Raw genomic sequence first — 24,636 nt, forward strand, 5'->3', positions numbered from 1 at the left:
CTACAATATAATGAGTGTTGATTCCATATTTTGCATCTATATATGACTATAATGTACTGATGAATGTTATATCCATTCATATTAAACATGTATATAACTATTTTATAAGAATGAAAGTTATGTTATAACCATGATTATTATAGATCTATATTAATTGCATAAAAACATTGATAGTTTACTATCCATTCATAATAATAATAATAATAATAATTAATGTAATGTTATATACATCAATATTATACTTGGCTTCAATAAGCTATAATATGTGAAATTATTAAGCATCTCCATACCTTCTATATTGTGGGCTGTATACAAGGAGGTGTTTCTTCATAGTCATTAAGATTACAAGAGAAGATGTTCTTTATTAATCCCAGACGAAAAAACACAAAAGTAGCGGACAGCAGCAGACGGAGAGATAACTGCTCAATAAAGAAATAATAATATGCAGAGATTGCAGAGTGGACCAATATCTCCTTAAATAACTGTATCACATTATAACGGGACGGTTAAGCAGTTGGTGAGGCAGTTTGATTTATAAGACATTTATTATTCAGTCTACTAATTGATGATGTATGGTTTCTATTTTGTATATAGCCACATCTAGCGGTCTAATTGATTGTGCAAGCTGTAGGTTAATGGCTCTCTCTAGCGACACCTAGCGGTCTAATTGGTCTCGTAAGGCAGTGGTTCTCAAACGTTTTCTACTAGTGTACTCCCTCTAACTATTTTTTTTCAGCTGCGTGTCCCCTTCACGCAGCAAAAAGAAATTGGGAGATAAAAATATAAACATAAGTATGTGCGTTCTCTTTGGCAGTGTAAACATGAATGTTAAAAGGGTGCAAATACTCACAATTTAGTGAGAAACATGGGCCTGTGCTTCTTGCAGATTGGATTTACATTTCAACCACTTGTCCATTTTCTCGATTTTTCTAGCTTTCAGAATTGAAACATGCTCGGGGTTAGAAGAGGTTTTTTTCGTTCTTTCTGAGTACCCCCTCTAGTTCTCAAAAGTACCCGTAGGGGTACGCGTACCACCATTTGAGTACCACTGGTGTAAGGCGTATGTTGGCTCTAAAGCGACACCTAGAGGCGGTCCGTAGGAGGTGCAGGCTGTAGTTTCATGACTGTATAAACCCTCACTGAAAATAAGTAAACGTTTAAAAAAATGACTGCCATTTTGACGTAAAAAAAAGTTTAAACGAAGCACCGTAATGGGAAAATAAATATTGGATCAATGATAGAAACGTTAGAAAGGTCAGAGGTAAGAAGGAGGCGGTGCCGCGTACCACGCGTTTCCGTCTCTTCCGGGTTCCACACGTTGTCAACAAGCGCATCGTTGTGTTCTTCGAGTGATCGAGAGCTTTCATCTCATCCACCATGCCGAAAGCCAAGAAGAACAGCCACAGAAAGAAGTATGACTACGACAAGGACAGGAAGAAGCAGAAGAAACAGTTCATGAAGAAGTCCAGACCGAGGATAGAAGAGTAAGTCCGGACACGATGCGGCTGCTGGCTCACAAGCCCACCATACACCACCAGGATACAAAGACTTTATATTACAACATCCTTTTATATCACACTCATATATATATATATGTATTTCATAGTCATTAATCGCGCATCTATTGATCAGGTCTACCGATCGCTGTTTGATCCAACATAATATCAAATATTGAATACAAATGCCATTGACCTCATTATCACTCATCACCACACTCCATGAAAGTGTGGGCTTGAATAGTCTTCTTTCAGATGCGTCTACTGTACATAGTTTACATTAATGAACGAAGTGATTATGAATCTTGGATGAACGGATGTAGTTGAGTGACGTACTTAATCCCTCCCCCACCAGTAAAAGCATCAGGCACGCGTGGGACAACTACAAGACCAGCAACAAGAACCTGGAGGACATGGGCCTGGCCTTCGACCCCAACCACTCGCAGCCCATCCGGAACCCCGAGGTCAGACCCCGCCTCCCCCCCCCCCCCCCCCCCCCCCCCCCCCCCCCCTTGTCGCTGCTTTATGCCCGAGTGGTTAAAGTGTGTAGCAAATGGATGACAAAAACAGAAGTGTTTTTGATGATAAAGTGCAGATGATAAAATGGACAAAACAATGAACGTTACATGACCAGGTTGTGGTAAAACGCTGGAGCTGAATTGCCGAATTTTGGTGTTTTGAGAGCGATCATTATTCAGCATCCATCAACATGTTCTTTGCTCCTTGGACGTCTAAGGCTTCAGTGATCGAGCTGTTGGGAGACCCACCAGCCAGGGTCTCTCTCAGCTTGAGGCTCTCTGATATCTGAGGCCTGTTCTCCAGCCAGATCTGTGCTTAAACGATTTTCCTGCATCCATTTTGTTTAAGGGCAGCCAATTGGTTTAAGAAGCATTTGTTGTCATATTTCTAGAAACGATCTCTACGTTCCGATAACAATCAATAAATGAAATGCTCTGGCGAAAAACCCTGAAAAAAATAAGATGTATGTGTGGTAATCTGTAATAAGACCGTCCAATCAATTAATCTGGCCCAAACAAATGATGGACGCTACTCCTGTAGGTCTTCTGTGTTGAAGACCTGCTAGGTCTTCTAGCCTTGCTAAAGCTAGCGAGCTACTCCTGTGTTTTTGGAGGGAGGCTGGGGTTATGTTTTGGTTCGATACTTTAAAAACACTACTGTTAACTTTGATGTCTCTCTGATGTGATCATGCTTTTTCTTCAGAATAAAGAGTAAACCGATCCTATTGTTTTGTCTCTTTCAGACCGGCTTTGCCCGGACGCCCGCTGCCCCAGTCGTAACCAAGCCCTACGTGTTGCGGAGTGAGGAGCTGTGATTTTAATATTTGATCATCTTTAATAGTAACTCTAGTTCAAGCCCCCTGCTGCATGAGGAGTTTAACATGATGAAGTACTGTTGATCCCGGCTTTAAGGAATTTCCCCTCTAGGGTATTAATAAAGTTGTTATCTATCTGTCTATAGAGTAGCTGCATGCATGGATTTAGAGTGTGTGTGTGTGTGTGTGTGACCTTTGCGCCTGACCTTTGCGTCTCTTCTGTTGTTGTGATCAGAGATGGAGGAGGAGGCTAGCCAGCGGTTTGACGATGACAAGAGCTTGTCCCGAGACCTGATCGACTTCGTTCAGCACATGGTGCGGGAACACGGGGAGGACTACAAGGTGAGACCACCAGGGGTCTGTCTTTGATGTATGGTGTGTCTGTGATGTAGGGTCTGTCTGCGATGTACGGACTGTCTGTGGTGTAGGCTCTGTCTGTGATGTAGGGTCTGTCTGTGATGTACGGACTGTCTGCGATGCTACGGTGTGTCTGCGATGCTACGGTGTGTCTGCGATGCTACGGTGTGTCTGCGATGCTACGGTGTGTCTGTGATGCTACGGTGTGTCTGTGATGCTACTGTGTGTCTGTGATGCGTACGGTGTGTCTGTGATGCTACGGTGTGTCTGGTGCGTACGGTGTGTCTGTGATGCTACGGTGTGTCTGTGATGCTACGGTGTGTCTGTGATGCTACGGTGTGTCTGTGATGCTACGGTGTGTCTGTGATGCGTATGACTGTCTGTGATGCATAAGTCCATGAGTTGATGTTGTGTGTTTGTGTTGTGTAGGCCATGGTTGATGTTGTGTGTTGTGTATGCCATGGGTTGATGTGCTTTTGTTGTGTATTTGTGAGGTGTAGGCCATGGGGCGATGTTATGCGTCTGTGTTGTGTAGGCCATAGGGTGATGTTGTGTGTCAGTGTTGTGTAGGCCATGGGTTGATGTTGTGTGTTTGTGTTGTGTAGGCCAAGGGTGATGTGTGTGTCTGTGTTGTATAGGCCAGTGGTTTTCAAACTGTGAGGCGCGCCTCCCCTGGGGGGCGCCAGAGTTCTTCAGGGGGGGCGCGACGTGAGAAAAAAAGAAACCAGAAAAAGTAACAGAAAAAACTGACACAGCGCGTCTTCACAGCGAAGACGCGCTGTGTTCAAAATCGTTCCCTATTCACTCGCTCACTATTCCCTATATAGTGTTTATGATATAGTGCACTATATAGAGAACGAACAAACGAGAATTCGGACACTACGCTGAACCTTTCTAAACGTCTTTTGCGTCAGTAAATGCGCCGGGTATTTGTGTGACGCAGACAGATGCGCCCACATCATGTAGAGAAACCGGGCACCCACGAGGAAAACTGGAGGTTGTATTGATGTTGAATGTTACATTTCCTTGATCAAGTTTTTTTAAATTAATTTTGAATGTTATATTTTCTATGTTAAATCCCAAATAAATTGTTGACATTTCTAAACGAAAGCCGGAGACTCCATCATTAAATGTATACGTTTTCGTTATTATTCAGCTTCTTCTCCTCCGGAAAAACACATGCATTGCACTGTGGTATACAGGAGTAACATGTAGGGAACATCGTATGTTCACTCAAATTATATATATAGTATTTTAAGTCTACTTTATAGTGTGTGAAATTTACCACTGAGAATTCGAACACCACTACAAAATGGTGAGCACCCTATATAGTGCACTATATCCGTGATAGGGAACGATTTCGAACACAGCTCCGCAAACTCATTGCTCGCACTAAAGTAGAGGTGAGCTAAAAAGGAGGCTTAACTGGCAGTTTACAGATTAAGATGTTCAAATGTATTTCAAAAACGTTAAGTAAAAACATGCTTAGATAAAGATGTTAAAATGTGTTTAAAAACGCGCTAAGATGTTTAGAATGTTTCAAAAATGTTTAAAATGTTTAAAAATAAAATATGATCAGAGATGTTTAAAATGTGTAAAATATGATCAGAGATGTTTCAAATATGATCAGATGTTTAAAATGTCTAAAATAATTAAAAGATCTTTCAAAACACAGGGATTTAGAAAATAATTTTGGGGGGGGGGGGGGGGGGGCTCAGCTGAAATTTGTTCTCTGAGGGAGGGCTCACTCTCTCATACTTTGAAAACCCCTGGTATAGGCCATGGGGTAATGTGTGTATTTGTTGTGTCTGTTTTGTGTAGGCCATGGGTTGGTGATGTGTGTATTTGTTGTGTCTGTGTTGTGTAGGCCATGGGTTGGTGATGTGTGTATTTGTGTTGTGTAGGCCATGGGTTGGTGATGTGTGTATTTGTTGTGTCTCTGTGTTGTGTAGGCCATGGGTTGGTGATGTGTGTATTTGTTGTGTCTCTGTGTTGTGTAGGCCATGGGTTGGTGATGTGTGTATTTGTTGTGTCTCTGTGTTGTGTAGGCCATGGGTTGGTGATGTGTGTATTTGATGTGTCTCTGTTGTGTAGGCCATGGGTTGGTGATGTGTATTTGTTGTGTCGCTGTGTTGTGTAGGCCATGGGTTGGTGATGTGTGTATTTGTTGTGTCTCTGTGTTGTGTAGGGCATGGGTTGGTGATGTGTGTATTTGATGTGTCTCTGTGTTGTGTAGGCCATGGGTTGGTGATGTGTGTATTTGTTGTGTCTCTGTGTTGTGTAGGCCATGGGTTGGTGATGTGTGTATTTGTTGTGTCTCTGTGTTGTGTAGGCCATGGGTTGGTGATGTGTGTATTTGTTGTGGGTTTGTGTTGTGTAGGGCATGGGTTGGTGATGTGTGTATTTGATGTGTCTCTGTGTTGTGTAGGCCATGGGTTGGTGATGTGTGTATTTGTTGTGTCTCTGTGTTGTGTAGGCCATGGGTTGGTGATGTGTGTATTTGATGTGTCTCTGTTGTGTAGGCCATGGGTTGGTGATGTGTATTTGTTGTGGGTTTGTGTTGTGTAGGCCATGGGTTGGTGATGTGTGTATTTGTTGTGTCTCTGTGTTGTGTAGGCCATGGGTTGGTGATGTGTGTATTTGATGTGTCTCTGTTGTGTAGGCCATGGGTTGATGATGTGTGTATTTGTTGTGTGTTTGTGTTGTGTAGGCCATGGCGCGGGATGAGAAGAACTACTACCAGGACACGCCCAAGCAGATCCAGAGGAAAGTGAACGAGTACAAGCGCTGTCACCCAAAGCTCTACAACGCCTTCATCCAGTCGCTAGCTCCTAATGCTAGCCCACAGAGCAGCTCACAGCCTCCAGTCATTGTCTGCTAATGCTAACCCACAGAGAAGCAAGTGGCCTCCATCCAGTCGCTACCTGCTATAACCAGTCGTTCCCCCCCTCCCCTTGTCCTCTGACTCAGCCCCAGACAGAAGGGTCCGTCTGGGGGTATCATGTCCCAATGTGTGCGGTAATGCCGGCGGTCCGGTGCTTCATATGGGCCGGATGTAAACAAGATGGCCGCTTAACGACACTTTCTCTCTGGAAATGGACGCGAAACTCCCGGACTACTGGACTGCGTGTGGAAACTAGCAAGAGATCCACACAACGTAGAATGGGTCTACAGTTCCTGAACGTGGTTCTGCATTCTACAACTTAAGTATTTTACTTCTATACAGAGCTGGTCAATTTTGTTTTTGTGATGTTTCTATAATACAAGTTGTCATTATGCAACAATAAATTTGTTTCCGAAGGCAATTTGCTTCTTGGTCTGTTTCTCCTTTCGGAAGTTTGAGTTTTCCCGTCTTGTTTCACGTCGATCACGCCGTCTTCTCTCTCCTGTTCTAAGCATGGTCTGGACCGCCCACGTCTTTTTAATCCTGAACCGGATGGATTTATTGTGTGAACTACAAACCGTGTGTGTATCTATTTCTAAAATCTCCTCTCAGCCCTGTTTCCTACTGCGGAGGCAACTTCCTCCAGTGAGACATGTTTTTCTGTTGGCTCTCGCTCTACGCACTAACGCAGGTTGTGTGTTTAACGTGGGGTTGGGTCAGAGGGTCCACCACCTGCAGGAGGTAGGCCCCGCCCCTGCAGGTACACAGAGCCCTTAGCCTGGAGGAGGTAGGCCCCGCCCCTGCAGGTACACAGAGCCCTTAGCCTGCAGGAGGTAGGCCCCGCCCCTGCAGGTACACAGAGCCCTTAGCCTGCAGGAGGTAGGCCCCGCCCCTGCAGGTACACAGAGCCCTTAGCCTGCAGGAGGTAGGCCCCGCCCCTGCAGGTACACAGAGCCCTTAGCCTGCAGGAGGTAGGCCCCGCCCCTGCAGGTACACAGAGCCCTTAGCCTGGAGGAGGTAGGCCCCGCCCCTGCAGGTACACAGAGCCCTTAGCCTGGAGGAGGTAGGCCCCGCCCCTGCAGGTACACAGAGCCCTTGGCCTGCAGGAGATGCCTGTCCCACAGGCCGGCTGTACACAGGGCCGACGCTAGGCATAGGCGAACTAGGCGGTCGCCTAGGGCGGCAAATGTGTTCGGGGCGACAAAAGCGTTGGGGGCACCCCCTAGTGGCGGTCTTCATTAATTAATGAATTTTAATGAAACGAGTGAAATAAAACATGCTGTCCAAACACGTTTCGATGAAGCTTCCCCCCCCCCCCCCCCTCTCGGAAATGTCGCCTAGAGCGTCATATTATATAGCGCCGGGCCTGGCTGTACATCATGTTTATATCCATAGGCTACCATGGCTGCTCCAGATAGGCCCGACCTGTGCATGTTGTGTGGACGGTCATGCATTATTTATGACTATATCTCCTGTATCTGAAACATACCAAGACTCTCAACACTCAAGACAGGGCTTAGGGCTCGATGAATTATGATCCATTAGCGTGGGAATATCTTCTGCACTGGTTTGGAGTTATACGTTTTGAGAAATAGATTTAGAACTGGTTAGGTGGAATACTTTTTTGGACTGGTTTGTGATAGGAAGAATATCCTTAGTTCTGGTTAGGATGAATATGTTTAGTACTGGTTTGTGTTGTGAGGAATATGTTTAGTACTGGTTTATGTTGTGAGGAATATGTTTAGTACTGGTTAAAAGAATACCTTTGGTACTGGGTATGAGGAATAAACCGACTGTCATATTAAAACCTTGACGAGACAAGGCCGTATGAGAGAGAGGGAGATAATATGCAGTTTTCGTCTTTCAGAATCCAAGGGAATTGTCTATTGACTTTGCTGTAAAACATAATGACGTTGGAGGTCAAAGTAGAACAGAAGTGATTCTCTGTTCGTCCTGTTAAAAAGGCTTTCCCTGTCCCTGTGCAACGTGCTGTGTCCCTCTACACAGAACATACATCTCTGATAAGAGCAATGTACACAAGCCTGTGTGTCTCTACACAGCACATGTATCTGATAAGAACGTATAGATCCCTGTCTTCTAGTACACCATGTTGTGTTTCTCTACACAGAACATACGTCTGATAAGAACAACGTCCAGATCTGTGTGTGTCTCCTAGGACCACATGTGTCTCTACACAGCACATGTATCTGATAAGAACAACGTATACATCCCTGTGTGTGTCTCCCAGTACAACATGTTGTGTGTCTCTACACAGCACATGTATCTGATGAGAACAACGTATACATCCCTGTGTGTGTCTCCCAGTACAACATGTTGTGTGTCTCTACACAGCACATGTATCTGATGAGAACAACGTATACATCCCTGTGTGTGTCTCCCAGTACAACATGTTGTCTGTCTCTACACAGCACATGTATCTGATGAGAACAACGTATACATCCCTGTGTGCGTCTCCCAGTACAACATGTTGTGTGTCTCTACACAGCACATGTATCTGATGAGAACAACGTATACATCCCTGTGTGCGTCTCCCAGTACAACATGTTGTGTGTCTCTACACAGCACATGTATCTGATGAGAACAACGTATACATCCCTGTGTGCGTCTCCCAGTACAACATGTTGTGTGTCTCTACACAGCACATGTATCTGATGAGAACAACGTATACATCCCTGTGTGCGTCTCCCAGTACAACATGTTGTGTTTCTCTACACAGCACATGTATGATGAGAACAACGTATACATCCCTGTGTGCGTCTCCCAGTACAACATGTTGTGTGTCTCTACACAGCACATGTATCTGATGAGAACAACGTATACATCCCTGTGTGCGTCTCCCAGTACAACATGTTGTGTGTCTCTACACAACACGTCTCTGATAAGAACGTACAGAATTCAGTGTGCGTCCCTTAGTGCAACGTGTTGTGTAATGTATCTAATGTATCTAATCCCAGGGTTCTTTTGACAGCTGAGGGCCAATTTAGGAACCCGAATTTTGACTGAGGGCCACCAAAGGAAAAAAAATCAGGCGGGAAACGCCGTCAGCATCCCAGTGGTGAAAAAAAACATGTAATGAACAGTGGGATTAAAACTAACAAATGTAACAGGATTTAATTGAAAGCTAGAGAGTCGACTTTTCTCTTTATATTTATTTATTTGTTTAAATTAATATTGATATAATAATAAAAATCTATATATATATTTTTATTTTTACTTACATCTGTATGTCATTGCGGGCCGCCAGGAATGTTTCTGCGGGCGGCCATTGGCCCGCGGGCCGCACTTTGAGAACCAATGATCTAATAAGAACAACATACACATCCTTGTGTGTGTCTCCTAGCAACACGGGTCCTTCTGAACCAACAGGATGTTCCGCCCATCTTACGAGGCGTTTCTGTTCTAGTCTGAGCGTCTGTGAGTGACTGGAAAGGTCTTCTGGTTGGTAGTGGTTACGGTTGAAGAGTTATTGATGCTATTGGTGCAGTATTATGGCTTTAACTCACAGCACCTTTTGTGAGTTAACTAGTTGGTTTACGTTCCGTTGGAATAATAGTTTAGTTTATTTGTCTCCCTCATCCTCATTGATGTTTTGATGTCATTTGTAGTTCTTGTTAGTACAGTGATTTTTAATTATAAATTCGCACCATGTTTAAACCCGATTTCCAAACCGTTTTAAACACAGTCAACACAGAACATAAAATACCAAGCAGAAATAAATTTATAAACTTTATACACAAACAGGAATCTTTCTTTATAAGCAGTACAAAGCATAACCTCTTGGGCTAAGACGCTAAGTCATTAAAAAGTATTCATCAGTCTAAAACGATTTGATCTTACCCTTATTTGGCAGATTGCTATTTGTTTATTAGCAATAGATGGATGGAATGGAACAAGTTCTATAAATGACTGAAATGTTCAAAGCTGCATGGGGAGAGTGTCTAATGAGGAATCACCACAGAGTTTCACCAGGGCAACACATTCAGGTAAAGCAACACAAGACAGGTTAAAACCAACACATATCTAGCATTAGCATTCAAATGCATACAGTAGAGCTGGGAACAAAACCTTGAGAGTAACTACAGCCGGCAGCGAACACGCTAGGAGAGGAACACGCCTGAGGAGGAGAATCACATCACTTTCCTTTTCATCCATCTCCTGCTCATCCAACTCTACACCTCCCACTGTGAGCGGCCATCTCCTCCCTGTCCTCATCTCTTGCTCCCTATTCTCCCCCCTCTCTCCTCCTCCACCTCCCTCCCTTCCACCCCCTTCCTCTCTCCTCCTCCACCTCCCTCCTCTCTCTCCTACTTCTCCTCCCTCTCTTCCACCTCTCCCCCCTCTCTCCTCCACCTCCCTCTTTTTTCCACCTCTGCCTCTCTCTCCTCCTTCTCCTGTACCTCCCTCTCTTCCCCTCTCTCTGCTCCTCCTCCTCCACCTCCCTCTCTTTCACCTCTCCTCCTCCACCTCCTCCGCCTCAGTGCAGCATCAGCAGCAGGTCTTGCAGGGCCTCCAGGCCGACAGCAGAGCTCCCCAGCTGGGTAGCCAGGAGGAAGAGGCGTCGGTCCTGGTTCACGGAGCCCAGAGAGAGCCCCTCATGGAGCTCAGTAACACCCAAAGCATCGGCCTGGTCCTGGGACAGACAGAAACACCTCTTACCTGGACAGCTCCTGAATCACTATACAGGTGCTGTAAACGTTTATAATATTACAGCATAACATCGTAAAATCTGTGTCAGCTGGCCTGGCCATGGTACTCTTTTCTATGCTGCGCTATGCTATGCTAAACTATGTTATAGTATATTAAAACAATGCCAGTAGTTTAGTATGCTATACAAGCACTTTGCTGACGTAGCCTACCTGTTTGTTAGCCAGCACCACCACTGGCAGATGCCGCTCCATCTTCAGCAGGAGCTGCAGTTCCTGTCTGGCCAGCGGGAGGCGCTGGCGGTCGGAGGCGTCAACCACGTACACGAGGATGTCCGTCTTCCTCAGGTACTCCAGCCAATAGCACCGCAGCTCCTGGTCACCCCCGACTACAGCACAGAAACAGAGTTTTCATGTTGTTTCACGATCGTCAATATCACACTCAAATACTCTATTTTAGCATCACCAGGCTAGGGTGCTAGCGCAGAAACATAGCATTGTTTTACCCTCACCAATATCATACTCATATCAGGCTAGGGGGCTAGCATAGGTAGCAGCCCTAGCATGCTCTTTCTGGACTATAAACCTAGTAGTTTGAAATAGGGGTGAGATGTTTACTTAGCAGCCGGATCGAGCTCCAGTAGCTTCATGGGTATCTGCTGGTTCATAGACCCCAGAGGGCTCTGAAGACATGAAGAGTCCTCATTCATTCATCTGCTGAACTAATGGCTCCCAGAAGAACTCAGAAGGGAATACCAGCAAACAGACAGTCCTCACATCTGCTGCAGCACCAGAACTCATTTCAAAGATCTGGCAGATGTTTGCTTCATCTGAAGTCGTGCTTTTATTTTGAGTTGAGTTATATAACTGAATATGTAATAGGAAACATGTAATCCATAGGTTACATAATATCGAATTTAATCCAGTCTATTCAAATCCCTTATACATAGTAAACTTTTAACTAGTCTTACTTGATCTACTCTAACCATGCTCATTATCCACACTAGTCTAATCCAATCCAGTCAACGCTCAACTAGTCTCATCTAGTGTACTCTAACCACTATCTGAAACCACACTAGTCTAATCGAATCCAGTCAACTGTCAACTAGTCTCATCTGGTCTACTCTAACCAGGCTCTGAATCAACACTAGTTTAATCTCTCAACTAGTCTCATCTAGTCAACTCTAACCGCGCTCTGAATCCAAACTAGTCTCCTCTGGTCTGATCTAGTCAACTGCAGCTAAACTCTGACTCCACACCAGCGCAGATTTCTTCAAAGACCCGCGGGTCAGCATCTGGTGTCTCCATGGAGGCGGTTGCTAGGCAACAGGATGGGGACGTGGTTTGGGCTGGTGCCGATGGGGGGTAGGTAAACAGCTCCTGCGATGTGTTTGCTGACGAACGGGCGTCCGTTGCCCCGGCGACCTGCAAACCGCCCCCCCCGGCCTCGCCCCTCCCAGAGACCTCTGGGTCGTTTGGTTTGAATGTGGAGAAGAATGGCGACTATACAGGCCGCAGAAAGAGACACAGAGACAATAATCCCTTATGCCCATTGGTCCCTGACCCGGGGAACCCCAAAGAGACCAGGCGCAGAGCTGGGGTTTAGGACGTCCCTTTGGGCTCAGTTAGGGGGTCCTGATGGCGTGAGACTTGGTCCCCTGATAGGGACTTCTAGCATGAAGGGGCCGTCAGACAATATATTGTACTGTTTATGTATTTCATATAGATGGCCAAAGTTTTAGCCGATCCTCTTTTACCTCTTTTATCTGTCTCTCTCAGTGTCTGTCTGAACTTGCACACATCATGGGGCATTTCACACACACACACACACACGCACACACACACACACACACACACACACACACACACACACACACACACACACACACACACACACACACACACATTTAGTTATAAGTAGGAACCGGGGATTTCCAAATTATGATTTCGGCATGGCCGCCCAAAGCGTAGTTTTTGGGCATATATATAACCCCTAGTATTACTTAGTATTACTAACCCGTTGACATGATGTTTTTTAGTAACATCAATATACAAATGGCTTATTTAAACCTATGGCATTAAAAAACATTGTTATCGTGTAGTTATTAGCTGTGTTAAAGTGAATCCCATTGGAATGTCCCAGGCGCTATCGACAAAGAGTTTTTCCGACTTCGTACTGAAACTGGATCGTGAAGGTAAAGCGTTCCGACGCCCACTTCACATCCCGCTACACACCAACACAGCAATAGTTCCTAGAAGCACAGGTTGTAGTTCTAAAGGAAGAAAGAGGTTGTAGTTCTAAAGGAAGAGGTAGTAGTTCTAAAGGAAGAGGTTGTAGTTCTAAATGAAGAGGTAGTAGTTCTAAATGAAGAGGTTGTAGTTCTAAATGAAGAGGTTGTGGTTCTAAAGGAAGAGGTTGGGGTTCTAAAGGAACAGGTTGTGGTTCTAAAGGAAGAGGTTGGGGTTCTAAAGGAAGAGGTTGTGGTTCTACAAGGCATCTTACTTTCCAGGAAGTCCAGCTGGTGGGCGGAGCCTCGCAGGCTCATGAAGTTGAAGCCTCTGGTTGGACGGCGGTGCCCCGGCCTGGCGACGCCCCCTGGAGCCCCGCCCCCTAAGGTGAGACAGTGCAATAGGCTGCTCTTCCCGGCGCCGTCCAATCCCAGGACCAGGACCTGCTGCTTCTTATCCTCCGCCCGCGACTCCTGGGGGTCAGCGGTCAGAGTCGAGGTTAGACGCACCGTCTAACCCCTACCTGCTCCTCAATGACCTGTCTCTGTACTGTCTAACCCCTACCTGCTCCTTAATGACCTGTCTCTGTACTGTCTAACCCCTACCTGCTCCTTCATGACCTGTCTCTTTACTTTCTAACCCCTACCTGCTCCTTAATGACCTGTCTCTGTACTGTCAAACCCCTACCTGCTCCTTAATGAAATTATGTGTTCACTGTCTAACCCTTACCTGCTCCTAAATGTCAGGGATCTGTGTTCACTGTCTAACCCCTACCTGCTCCTCAATGACCGGGATCTGTATTTACTGTCTTACCCCTACCTGGTCCTCAATGACCGGGATCTGTATTCACTATCTAACCCCTACCTGCTCCTTAATGATGAGATCGTCCTGTGTGTGCGGAGCCGTGGAAAGAGAGGGACAGAGGGAATTTGAGCAAGAATAAGAGGAGGGATAGGAAGTCTCTCAATCATTCAGTTTCCCTGCTCTCTCCATCTCTCCCTTTCTTTCTCAATAAGAAGATTGTTTGAAATAAAGGGAGGAAGAGAGAGCAGTGAGACTGAAGACAGCAAAGTTAGCAGTGAGAATGAAGGAGAGGAAGACAGTGACGTTAGCAGGGAGAATGAAGGAGAATGAGCCAGTGATGTTGGCAGTGAGAATGAAGGAGTTGAAGACAGGGATGTTGGCAGTGGAGTCAGGAGCACTTTTTTATTCAGCATTACCGCCTCGCTTCAGCACACATTCAGCACAGCCCTTCACACCACATATTCAGCCATTCAAATGACATATTCATCCTTTCCCACCACATATTCAGCCATTCACACAACTTATTCAGCCTTTCACACCAGAAATTCAGCCTTTCACACTACTTATTCAGCATTCACACCACATATTCAGGCTTTCACACACTTATTCAGCCCTTAACACCACATATTCAGCCTTTCACACCACCTATTCAACCCTTCAAAACAGATATATCATAGCAGATATTCACCCATTCATACCTAGCAGAACTAAAGACAGTCTGCTCTCTATTTCTCTCCTCGGTTCTATATTGTCTTCCGACTGGGTATCGCAAGTAGTGTCAAGAGTGAGCAATCTGTGTACAGTGTTGGGGGGAGCCGTGTGTGTGTGTGTGTGCGTGCGTGTGTGTTTAACACCAAAAATTACATATTTTACAGGATAAGGTGTGTCTCTATAAAAACGCACAACACATGCACGTACACACCAGAACAAACACACACACAGTAAAATAATTTGAGGTCAGGTGCTTGTGGTCTCATATATTCACAGAAAGTTCCAGAAACAATCTAGAAGTTCTCCCTCCATGACGTTTAAAGCGACCCATTTGGCATTGAAATGAGCTTCTAACCTGTGATGTGAGAAGGCGAATGGATTTACTGTCTCCCCAACAGGCTCCGAGACACGGCGGCTGAACCAATACTACTGAATGAATCTCCTGAGCATAACTCACTCAATACTGCGTGTTTTCACTCGTGTCTTTTCTGTTATTCAACGGTAATAGCCATAAGCCTTCCCCTTATTCATCACCATCCTAGCCAGTACCCTTCAACGACTCACATCGTCAGCATATAGGTCTTTCTTCCTGTCTACCTCAACTGTAGAGCAAGGTATTTCCACTGGCGAGGTAGGGGTGCGATTCCACTGTAAGTTTCTCACACACACACACACACGCACACGCACACGCACACACACACACTATCAAGTTAGCTTGGGACAGGCCATTCACACACATATTTGTGTATTCATGTTCGTGCATTTATATAAATGAATTGATATTAATTGCTTTATATTTATTCGATATTTAAATATTTATGTGTCTGTGTGAACGCAGTTGCTCTCATGCTAACCCTGCCAGTACACAACCGCTCTGTCCTCCCCCAGCAGGACCCCACGCCGTCCCACCTGCGGCCCGGGTCCAGCCCTCTGTTGCTCACCTCGGTCAGCATGCTGTACTCGGCCTGGGGGCTCCACAGCTCCCTCTGGTAGAAGAAGTTGAGCGCCAGGAAGAGCGCGGAACCCAGGGCAGCCGCCGCGGCCGACAGAGCGACGGACACATGGCGCAGAAAAACCATGGGAGACCCGGGGGGGCTGGACGGAGAGCGACGGGTCTGCCCGGACACGCCGACGGCTGCCTCTGGACGGGCGGCGACGGTGAAGTTGGGAGCCGGTGTTGGTGGTATGTGGTGGGTGGTGGTGGGTTAGTGCCGAGACTGATCCCCGCATGGACCGGACACTGTGTGAGGTGGTGGTGGGTTGAGATACAGGGAACCTGCAGGAGAGATGGTCCCTCCTCTGTAAGGGCAGGGCTTAAAGTCAACCGATAGGCAGCCGGGTGCGAAGGTGCAGGGAGGGCTGCTCATACTCACATCTTCAGCCTCGGATACTTCGCACGTCTGGGGACAGCTGTGTGCGCATGTCCCGGTCCCTCCTCCGTTCCGGTCGGTGGCCGCCCTGCACCGATGGTCTCTTCGGTTCAGCGGACTTTGAGTCCTACTTCCCAAAGAGCGGGTGATGCTTTTTTCCTCGTCCATGCTCTCTTTCTTGCAGCGATTTTCTGCGTTCCCCGTCCCTGTTCCTATCCTCGTTAGCGGTAGACGATTATATTTTCTCTTTTTGCCCTTTTCTTTGCTGTTCAGCCCAAAACAACAAAGACACGCGTCCTGTTGACCGCTCACAATCCCTACCTGTCTGCCCGCACCTGTCTGTCCGCCCGTCCATCTGTCCGAGGCTTCACTGACATTATCTCTCTTAAGTCCGGGAGAACAGCGATAAAAACACTTTATGCAGGAAAAAAATATTGTATTCAGATACATGGCGTAATTATCGAGTTGGTCACACTATTTTATTGACTGGAAACGACTAGAACCCACAACAAGCAGAATCGACTTTCTTCCTGACCTAACCCGCGGGGCCACTAGAGGGCGCCGGAGGACTGGGAGTCCGTTTGGTCTGCAAATACAAGACAGATAACTTAGTATTATTTTAGGAGTATTAAAGTATTTGAATAAGTATTTTGTAAGATTCTAGAATAAAGTATTGTTGATACTAGTATTAAAAAAACATCCGTCTACTACTAACGAGTTGAAAACCCATTTGGTCACCACAGTTAATAAAACCTCCAGTGGTAAAGAATAGAGAAGATAATACATAGTGATAGTGTAGATATACAGAGAGAGCAATAGCCTATAGTGGATTCTATGAGAGTGAGAGAGAAATACATATATATATATATATATATATATATATATATATATATATATATATATATATATATATATATAGAGAGAGAGAGAGAGAGAGAGAGAGAGAGAGAGAGAGAGAGAGAGAGAGAGAGAGAGAGAGAGAGAGAGAGAGAGCGAGAGAGAGAGAGAGAGATGCATACATAAAGAGAGACAGAGACAGACAGATCGAAAGAGAAATAGGGAAAGAAATATACAGGGAAACAGACGGATAGAGACAGAGGGAGAGGGAGAGAAACAGAGGGCGAGAGAGAGAGAGAGGCAGAGAGGGAGATAGAGAGAAACAGAGGGAGAGACAGACAGACAGAAAGACAGAGGGAGAGAGGGAGATAGAGAGAAACAGAGGGGGAGAGAGACAGAGGGAGAGAGAGAGACAGAGAGAAAAAAGGGGGAGCGAGAGAGAGAGAGAGAGAGAGACAGAGAGACAGAGGGAGAGGGAGAGAGAGATCACCTGTACACTGCGGTGACGTCACCGGGCTCCATCGCGAGTCTTCGTCAGAGCGACCAGCAGCGACCGACCGAACAAGTCTACGGGGATCTACTTTTCTACTTCCAACCCCCCCTCCCGGAAAACAGAAGAAAAAACTCCTTCGGACTCATCTGAACTCGGAGGAAAGGCGCATACGGTGCCCGGGACACGTAGCAGACTCACCGGGACCCCGCGGACACCGGAGACAGCAGTTTAGTGTTTAGTGAACGAGTCGCTAGCCTCGGCTAGGCTAACCAACATGGAGGCGGACCGTGAACCTCTGGGTCTACACTAGTCCCGGTCCAAACTTGTCCTGGTCTACCCCCGGACTGGTCTGAACGGATCTGGGTCTGAACTAGTCTTGGTCTGGGTCTAAACTAGTCCTGGTTCGGGTCTACACGGGCCCTGGTCTAAAGGAGCCCTGGTTCGAGTCTGCAGGAGTTCAGACGAGACCAGCTGACACATGAATTTAAGTTCAAACCGGTTCTATGAAGTTCGGTGTTAATGAAGTGGTCCGTGCTGTAGACTAGTCTCTGTGGATCGTGGACCTGGGTCATAAGAAGTGATCCCCAGTGAAGAGGAGAAGTCTTAAGGGGGTGGATGCTCGTCCTGGAGCGATCCTGTCTGGGAGCACATTTACATATGTTGTGTTTGTGAATGAGGGTTCAAACTACTACAAAACTGGTTCCCTGTGGATTAATAAAGTGCTGTGAATCCTGATCAACTTCTGAGCATCAGTGGCTGGTCATCCACTCCAGGAATGAAGTTGTGTTCAAGTGCAAACTATTTCAAGTAGAACCCATCCACCGTTTATCCCGACTACATCTTGAACGCTGCGGTTAGTGGATGCCGGGACGGCGGGACCATGATGTGGATTACCGCCTAATCGGGACCGCCAACGGCCGGGAATCTGAAGGACCTCAAGATGGAGAAGAGCACTGAAGCGGCGTCCCGTACGGGGGAGGTAGTCACCGCGGGGCCAGGCTGGATGGTACTCGGTTAGAGGATTTCTTCGGCGGGGTATTTGATGGAGACTCGTCTGACATGCCCAGGAAGGAGCAGCCACTGCCCCAGGGTTGGGAGGAAGCCCGCGACTTTGACGGGAAAGTTTACTACATTGATCACATCCACCAGGCCACCAGCTGGATCGACCCGAGAGACAGGTAAGACACACACACACACACACACATACACACACACACACACTGGGCTTGGGAAAGGACAGGACTGTTTTTGAATCCCAAATGAAAGGTTCTGGTTTCGAAACCCAATCTATACCCCTAGATGCTTCTTAATGCCATGTCTCTGTACTGTTTATCCCCTACCTGCTCCTTAACGACCTGTCTCTGTACCGTCTAACCCCTACCTGCTCCTTAACGACCTGTCTCTGTACTGTCTAACCCCTACCTGCTCCTTAACGACCTGTCTCTGTACTGTCTAACCCCTACCTGCTCCTTAACGACCTGTCTCTGTACTGTCTAACCCCTACCTGCTCCTTAACGACCTGTCTCTGTACTATCTAACCCCTACCTGCTCCTTAACGACCTGTCTCTGTACTGTCTAACCCCTACCTGCTCCTTAACGACCTGTCTCTGTACTATCTAACCCCTACCTGCTCCTTAACGACCTGTCTCTGTACTATCTAACCCCTACCTGCTCCTAAACGACCTGTCTCTGTACTATCTAACCCCTACCTGCTCCTTAATGACTCGTCTCTGTACTGTCTAACCCCTACCCGCTCCTTAATGACCCATCTCGGTACCCCAACCGGCTAATTAATGAAATGAATCTAAAAATAATTCTCTCTCTATGTAAAGAAACACTTGATAAATAGTACCTAGTAGTAAAGTTTGGTTTGTTGGTCGGTCTACACCTATTGTTTGAGGGTTCAAAAGCCCTCACAGATTAAGGTAGATGTTTCCCTGGCTGGTGACGGTCTGCGGGGATCGGGTTAGGGTGTGTGTGGTTGTAGTGACGAGGCACCCACTCTATGGAGGTAGTGGAGGGCTGCTTCCACCAGGGAAGGTGCCAGGTCTGGCTTCCCGAGAGGTATCTTCACCTCCTGGTAACGGGAGGGGGGTCATGTGGTGGGACAGGAAGCACCGCTTCATATTTCACGGTGGTCAGATGGGTCCCGGCCCTCCCACTCCCCACAGCATCACCGTCTGGACAAAAGCTACATGGGGTCCACCAATCAGAGAGCACAGGCAGAGCGTGAAGGGTATAGCATCTATGGTAGAGAGAATGCAGGTGTAGAGCATCTATGGTAGAGCATGCAGGATAGAGCATGCAGGTGTATAGCATCTATGGCAGAGAGCATGCAGATGTATAGCATCTATGGTAGAGAGCATGCAGGTGTATAGCATCTATGGTAGATTATGCAGGATAGACCATGCAGGTTTATAGCATCTATGGTAGAGCATCTATGGTAGAGCATGCAGGATAGAGCATGCAGGTGTATAGCATCTATGGCAGAGAGCATACATATGTATAGCATCTATGGTAGAGCATCTATGGTAGAGAGCATGCAGGTGTAGAGCATCTATGACGGAGCATGCAGGCGAATAGAATCTATGGTAGAGCATGCAGGTGTAGAGCATCTATGATAGAGCATATATGATAGATAATTCAGTGAAGAGCATCTACGATAGAGCATTCAGTGTAGAGCATCTATGGTAGAGCATGCAGGTGAGGAGCATCTATGGTTGAGCATGCAGGATAGAGAATGCAGGTGTATAGCATCTATAGTAGAGCATGTAGTGTATAGTATGTTATAGCATCTATGGTAGAGCATGTAGGGCAGAGCTTGCAGGGCAGAGCATGCAGAGTAATAGGCTTATCATACATGCCTGGTGGGGTCTAGCAGTTTGGGCGCTCCACAGAGCGCTGGTTACACAAGGCTCCTTGTAGGCTCCTAAAGACCCCCAGACTTTGATACCAAATCCTTTAATGGCCCTGAATTCCTCCAGGCTTACGGCCAGCTTTGTTTTTTTTCCAACTGCTCCTTTTGCTTGGCCCTGCTGAGGACATGGCTCTGAGACCAAAGGATGGCTTTACCACAGTAACCCCCTGCTAAGGGAATAGTACTAAGAGAACACACAATGATCAGAACACAGCCTCGCTGAAATGTTCCTATCGGTGTACGTTTTGTTGTGCAGGCGCCAGGCTTTGCTTCCCCCTCAGGGAGCCTGAGGTGTTTGGCAAATATTTCCATGTGAGCGATGCACAAGAGCATCATTGAGCTCAGGTGGTGGTGGGAACGTACAAGTGCATACTTTACATACTTGTAGTTCACCGTGACACATGACTCTGAGCTGGGCCAGAAACGAGGAGAGTCTTGATCAGGACTGGGTTGTATTAAGTGTAATTTCTACAGATACAGGTACCGGCAACTATGTGAAGCCGACCTGCCAATGAATAGATCATACACAGCCTGCCTTGTGGACTCGGTCTCCTACCTGGTACTTTTACCCAGAGCGGTCCTGACAGAATCTGGATGGGCTGAGCTTGGCCTGCACCATAAGACTGTTTCCTGGGCTAAAGACTGGCCTTCATGTTGGGTCTCTGGTAGGACTGTTTCCTGGGCTACAGGCTCTCATAGTGGTTCTCTGTTAGGACTGTTTCCTGAGCTACAGGCTGGTTCTCTGGTAAGACTGTTTCCTGGGCTACAGGCTCTCATAGTGGTTCTCTGGTAGGACTGTTTCCTGGGCTACAGGCTGGTTCTCTGGTAGGACTGTTTCCTGGGCTACAGGCTTGTTCTCTGGTAGGACTGTTTCCTGGGCTACAGACCAGCTCTCATGGTGGTTCTCTGGTAGGACTGTTTCCTGGGCTACAGGCTGGTTCTCTGGTAGGACTGTTTCCTGGGCTACAGGCTGGTTCTCTGGTAGGACTGTTTCCTGGGCTATAGGCTGGTTCTCTGGTAGGACTGTTTCCTGGGCTACAGGCTGGTTCTCTGGTAGGACTGTTTCCTGGGCTACAGACCAGCTCTCACGGTGGTTCTCTGGTTTATTCTCCTACCTTCGCTGCCTCTTTCTAAATTGCCAACATGGTTTGTGGGAAAGTCAGAGTAATCATGGTAAACCGTTGATTCGATGGTTTGGTCAAAGCATTTCAAGTGATTCCTCTCATCTGGTAGTCATCGGTAGACCGGTCTGCTGGGGGCTGTGGACTCAGCACGTTAAATCATGTGCTTTTCTGTTGGAAACTATTACACATGCATGAATACCTTGCACCCTTGCCAGGTTAATTAGTACTTCTCTTTATCATGACTACAATCTGCTGGTCGTCACGCAGTCCACCGCAGCCCTCAGGCAGCACACAGACCAACCATCTAGTCAGCTGCTGCTGCCTGGTGGACAGCAGGGACTTAAAGCGGCTGGCTTGTGGAACATCACCGGTTGTTTCCACTGGTTTGAGGGAATGGAACCGCTGCGTTCACAATTTCAGATCGGTAGGGTATTACAGGTACCCACATACGGTGGGTAGGTGACAGGCCTACATTTGAAACAGCCCAAGTTTGACACAGGCCTACGTCGACACAGGCCTACGTCGACACAGGCCTACGGTCGAGACAGGCCTACGGTCAACGGAGGCCCACATATGACAGGCCTACGGTCAATACAGGCCTATGGTCGACGGAGGCCCACATATGACAGGTCTATGGTCGATACAGGCCTATGGTCGACGGAGGCCCACATATGACAGGTCTATGGTCGATACAGGCCTATGGTCGACGGAGGCCCACATATGACAGGTCTATGGTCGATACAGGCCTATGGTCGACGGAGGCCCACATATGACAGGCCTACGGTCAATACAGGCCTATGGTCGATGGAGGCTCACGTATGACAGGCCTATGGTCGATACAGGCCTACGGTCGATGGAGGCTCACTTATGACAGGCCTACGGTCAGCAGGACCATGGTCAACAGATGACTTCTGCCTGAAAGTAACTAAAAGTAATTTGTAACTTAATGCTGAAGTAACTTTGAGAGCATGAAGACGGATGGTTACTTTCGTAGCTGGCTTTTCATCCTATCTTTACATTTGAAGATAGGACTATTGAAGGTTGGTGTGGTGTTATTCAATGTTCCATAAGGAGAAGAGGTTGTTCCTGTTGCTGAAGGTATCTGTGGGTTCAGGAGAAGAGGTGGTTCCTGTAGCTGAAGGTATCTGTGGGTTCATCAGGAGGAGAAGAGGTTGTTGCTGTAGCTGAAGGTATCTGTGGGTTCATCAGGAGGAGAAGAGGTGGTTCCTGTAGCTGAAGGTATCTGTGGGTTCATCAGGAGGAGAAGAGGTTGTTGCTGTAGCTGAAGGTATCTGTGGGTTCCATCATGAGGAGAAGAGGTTGTTCCTGTAATTGAAGGTATCTGTGGGTTGCATCAGGAGTAGAGATTGTTCCTGTAATTTAAGATATCTGTGGGTTCCTGGTTAGTCTGTTGTGTTTGTACATTCCTTAGTCTGCTATATTGTCCTTCCACCCCCTGCAGTGACGCACCCAACACATTCTACCAGCTGAATGGAATGTTATCTGACAGTCACCACGTTGAGGAGAGAGAGAGAGAGAGAGAGAGAGAGAGAGAGAGAGAGAGAGAGAGAGAGAGAGAGAGAGAGAGAGAGAGAGAGAGAGAGAGAGAGAGAGAGAGAGAGAGAGAGAGAGAGAGAGAGAGAGAGAGAGAGAGAGAGATGTTTTTGTTTTGTTCAAGGCTATGTTGTTTTTATTTTTTTGTTTACATGTTCGCGTGAAGTTCACACCAATGAAGCATATAGAACTTGAACTCTTACAGATTTATAGAGACAGAGATGAATGAGAGCATTAAACAAGAGATGGAGCTGTGTGTTGGGGGGAGGGGCTGAGGTGGTTTGAACCTTGAACACCTATGAAACATATTTGACTGCCTGATTATAAAAGAGGTGAGGAATGTAAATTGCACTCTCTGACTCACTGCATAGCTAGGTGGACTAGTGAGCTATGCTTCCTAGTGAGCTATGCTAGCCAGTGAGCTATGTTACCTAGTTAACCAGGTTGCCTAGTTGGCTATGCTACCTGGTTAGATATTCTGCCTAGTTAGCTAGGCTGCCTCGCTAGTTTCATGTTAGCCAACCCAGCCTTGTCAGGTGGCATTACCATGGCGTTGGAGGTCCCAGCAGGGGGTGGTTTACTCACATGCTTGTGGGCGCGTGCGTTCAGCTGAAATGTGCACGCACATTCTTTCCCAGCCAGTAAAACCGGATTAACCGGTCGTGCGGCTAGCTCCCGGCGGCTAGGTGAGAGCGCTGGGCTCCGCTCAGTCAGCAAGCGGAACGGGGCCTGAGTCTGGGTCTCCTGCTACTGACGCTGAACACAAGCCCTCCTCCCAGTCAAACCATCAGCACCGACCTCCTCCGCCCAGTCAAACCATCAGCACCGACCTGCTTCCAGTTAACTACACAGGAGGGATCTCCTCAGAGTCAAACCATCAGCACTGACCTCCTCCCAGTAAAACATTCAAACATCCAGGACTGATCTCCTCCCAGTCAAACCATCAGCACTGACCTCCTCCCAGTAAAACATTCAAACATCCAGGACTGATCTCCTCCCAGTCAAACCATCAGCACTGACCTCCTCCCAGTAAAACATTCAAACATCCAGGACTGATCTCCTCCCAGTCAAACCATCAGCACTGACCTCCTCCCAGTCTCAAACCTTCAGGACTAACCTGCTCCCAATAAAACCATCAGGACTGATCTCCTCCCAGTCAAACCATCAGCACTGATCTCCTCCCAGTCAAACCATCAGGACTGACCTCTCAGTCTCAAACCACCAGGACTGGGAGAAATGCTGTCTGTCTGTCTCTCTTTCGCTCTGTCTGTCTGTCTGTCTGTCTCGCTCTTGCTCTCTCGCTCTCTCTGTCTCTCTCTGTCTCTCTCTCTCTCTCTCTCTGTGTTAATGGGGATCTCCCCTCTCTCGGAGTCTCATTCATTATTGAGCAGTAAAGGATCCAGTTTGCTTCACAATGCTTTCTTTGGTGTGTGAGTGTGTGGGGATGTTTGTGGTTGTGGGTATGTAGTGATAAATGTTTGTGTGTATGTGGGGTGCGTGTGTTTGTGCGTATGTGCTGATTCTTGTGTGTTTGTATTCAGGCTTGTGGACTAAAGCACTTAGAATATTTAAATACTGAGTATTTCGCAGGGCAACAACAAAGTCAGCACAAGCAGTAGAGAAGCAGCCACCAGAGGAATGCTGCCCCCTGGTGGAGAGACACTGCAGCTCTAGGAACCACATGTTGTGGTGGTCAGGGTATCTAAGGATGCAATGCTACTGATAGTGCTTGTCCACACTGATACTTATTGATACTCTTATTGATACTACGCTCCATACTTTAGTGTAAAGAAGATAGCCATGAAATGAAAAGATTTACATCAAAGAAGTATCCTCATCGTCCTTTACACAAGAAGATAACTG

General features: G+C 46.9%; 3 protein-coding genes across 3 annotated transcripts in view; 2 read left to right on the forward strand and 1 right to left on the reverse strand.

Annotated features, from left to right (window-relative positions):
• The first annotated feature begins 1,305 nt into the window (after positions 1 to 1,305).
• On the forward strand, positions 1,306 to 6,491 carry nop16 (NOP16 nucleolar protein homolog (yeast)). The gene is made up of 5 exons (XM_079738814.1): positions 1,306 to 1,484; positions 1,852 to 1,960; positions 2,758 to 2,815; positions 3,065 to 3,171; positions 5,897 to 6,491. The coding sequence occupies exons 1-5, from the start codon at positions 1,378 to 1,380 to the stop codon at positions 6,065 to 6,067; spliced, it is 552 nt and encodes a 183-aa protein (XP_079594940.1). The 5' UTR covers positions 1,306 to 1,377; the 3' UTR covers positions 6,068 to 6,491.
• A 4,074-nt stretch (positions 6,492 to 10,565) lies between these two features.
• Positions 10,566 to 16,527, reverse strand: arl10 (ADP-ribosylation factor-like 10; the record flags this gene model as incomplete). The annotated part of the gene is made up of 5 exons (XM_079738988.1): positions 15,852 to 16,527; positions 15,420 to 15,754; positions 13,238 to 13,436; positions 10,948 to 11,123; positions 10,566 to 10,721 (listed from the first exon to the last, which is right to left on the reverse strand). The coding sequence occupies exons 2-5, from the start codon at positions 15,555 to 15,557 to the stop codon at positions 10,566 to 10,568; spliced, it is 669 nt and encodes a 222-aa protein (XP_079595114.1). The 5' UTR covers positions 15,558 to 15,754; positions 15,852 to 16,527.
• A 467-nt stretch (positions 16,528 to 16,994) lies between these two features.
• The window catches only part of wwc1 (WW and C2 domain containing 1), a 30,614-nt gene continuing 22,972 nt past the window's right edge, over positions 16,995 to 24,636 (forward strand). The window contains exon 1 of the mRNA XM_079737711.1: positions 16,995 to 18,356. Within this exon, the coding sequence (XP_079593837.1) occupies positions 18,238 to 18,356 (119 nt within the window). The 5' untranslated portion in view covers positions 16,995 to 18,237. The remainder of the gene's footprint in view (positions 18,357 to 24,636) is intronic.

This window comes from Pollachius pollachius (genome assembly GCF_949987615.1).
Source record: "Pollachius pollachius genome assembly, chromosome: 6".
Classification (NCBI taxonomy): domain Eukaryota; kingdom Metazoa; phylum Chordata; class Actinopteri; order Gadiformes; family Gadidae; genus Pollachius; species Pollachius pollachius.

Coding starts and splice junctions, on each gene's coding strand:
- nop16 (XM_079738814.1), top strand. CDS start 1,378: ATGCCGAAAGCCAAGAAGAACAGCCACAGAAAGAAGTATGACTACGAC. Junction 1,485..1,851: donor TCCAGACCGAGGATAGAAGA/GTAAGTCCGGAC, acceptor CTCCCCCACCAG/TAAAAGCATCAGGCACGCGT. Junction 1,961..2,757: donor AGCCCATCCGGAACCCCGAG/GTCAGACCCCGC, acceptor TGTCTCTTTCAG/ACCGGCTTTGCCCGGACGCC.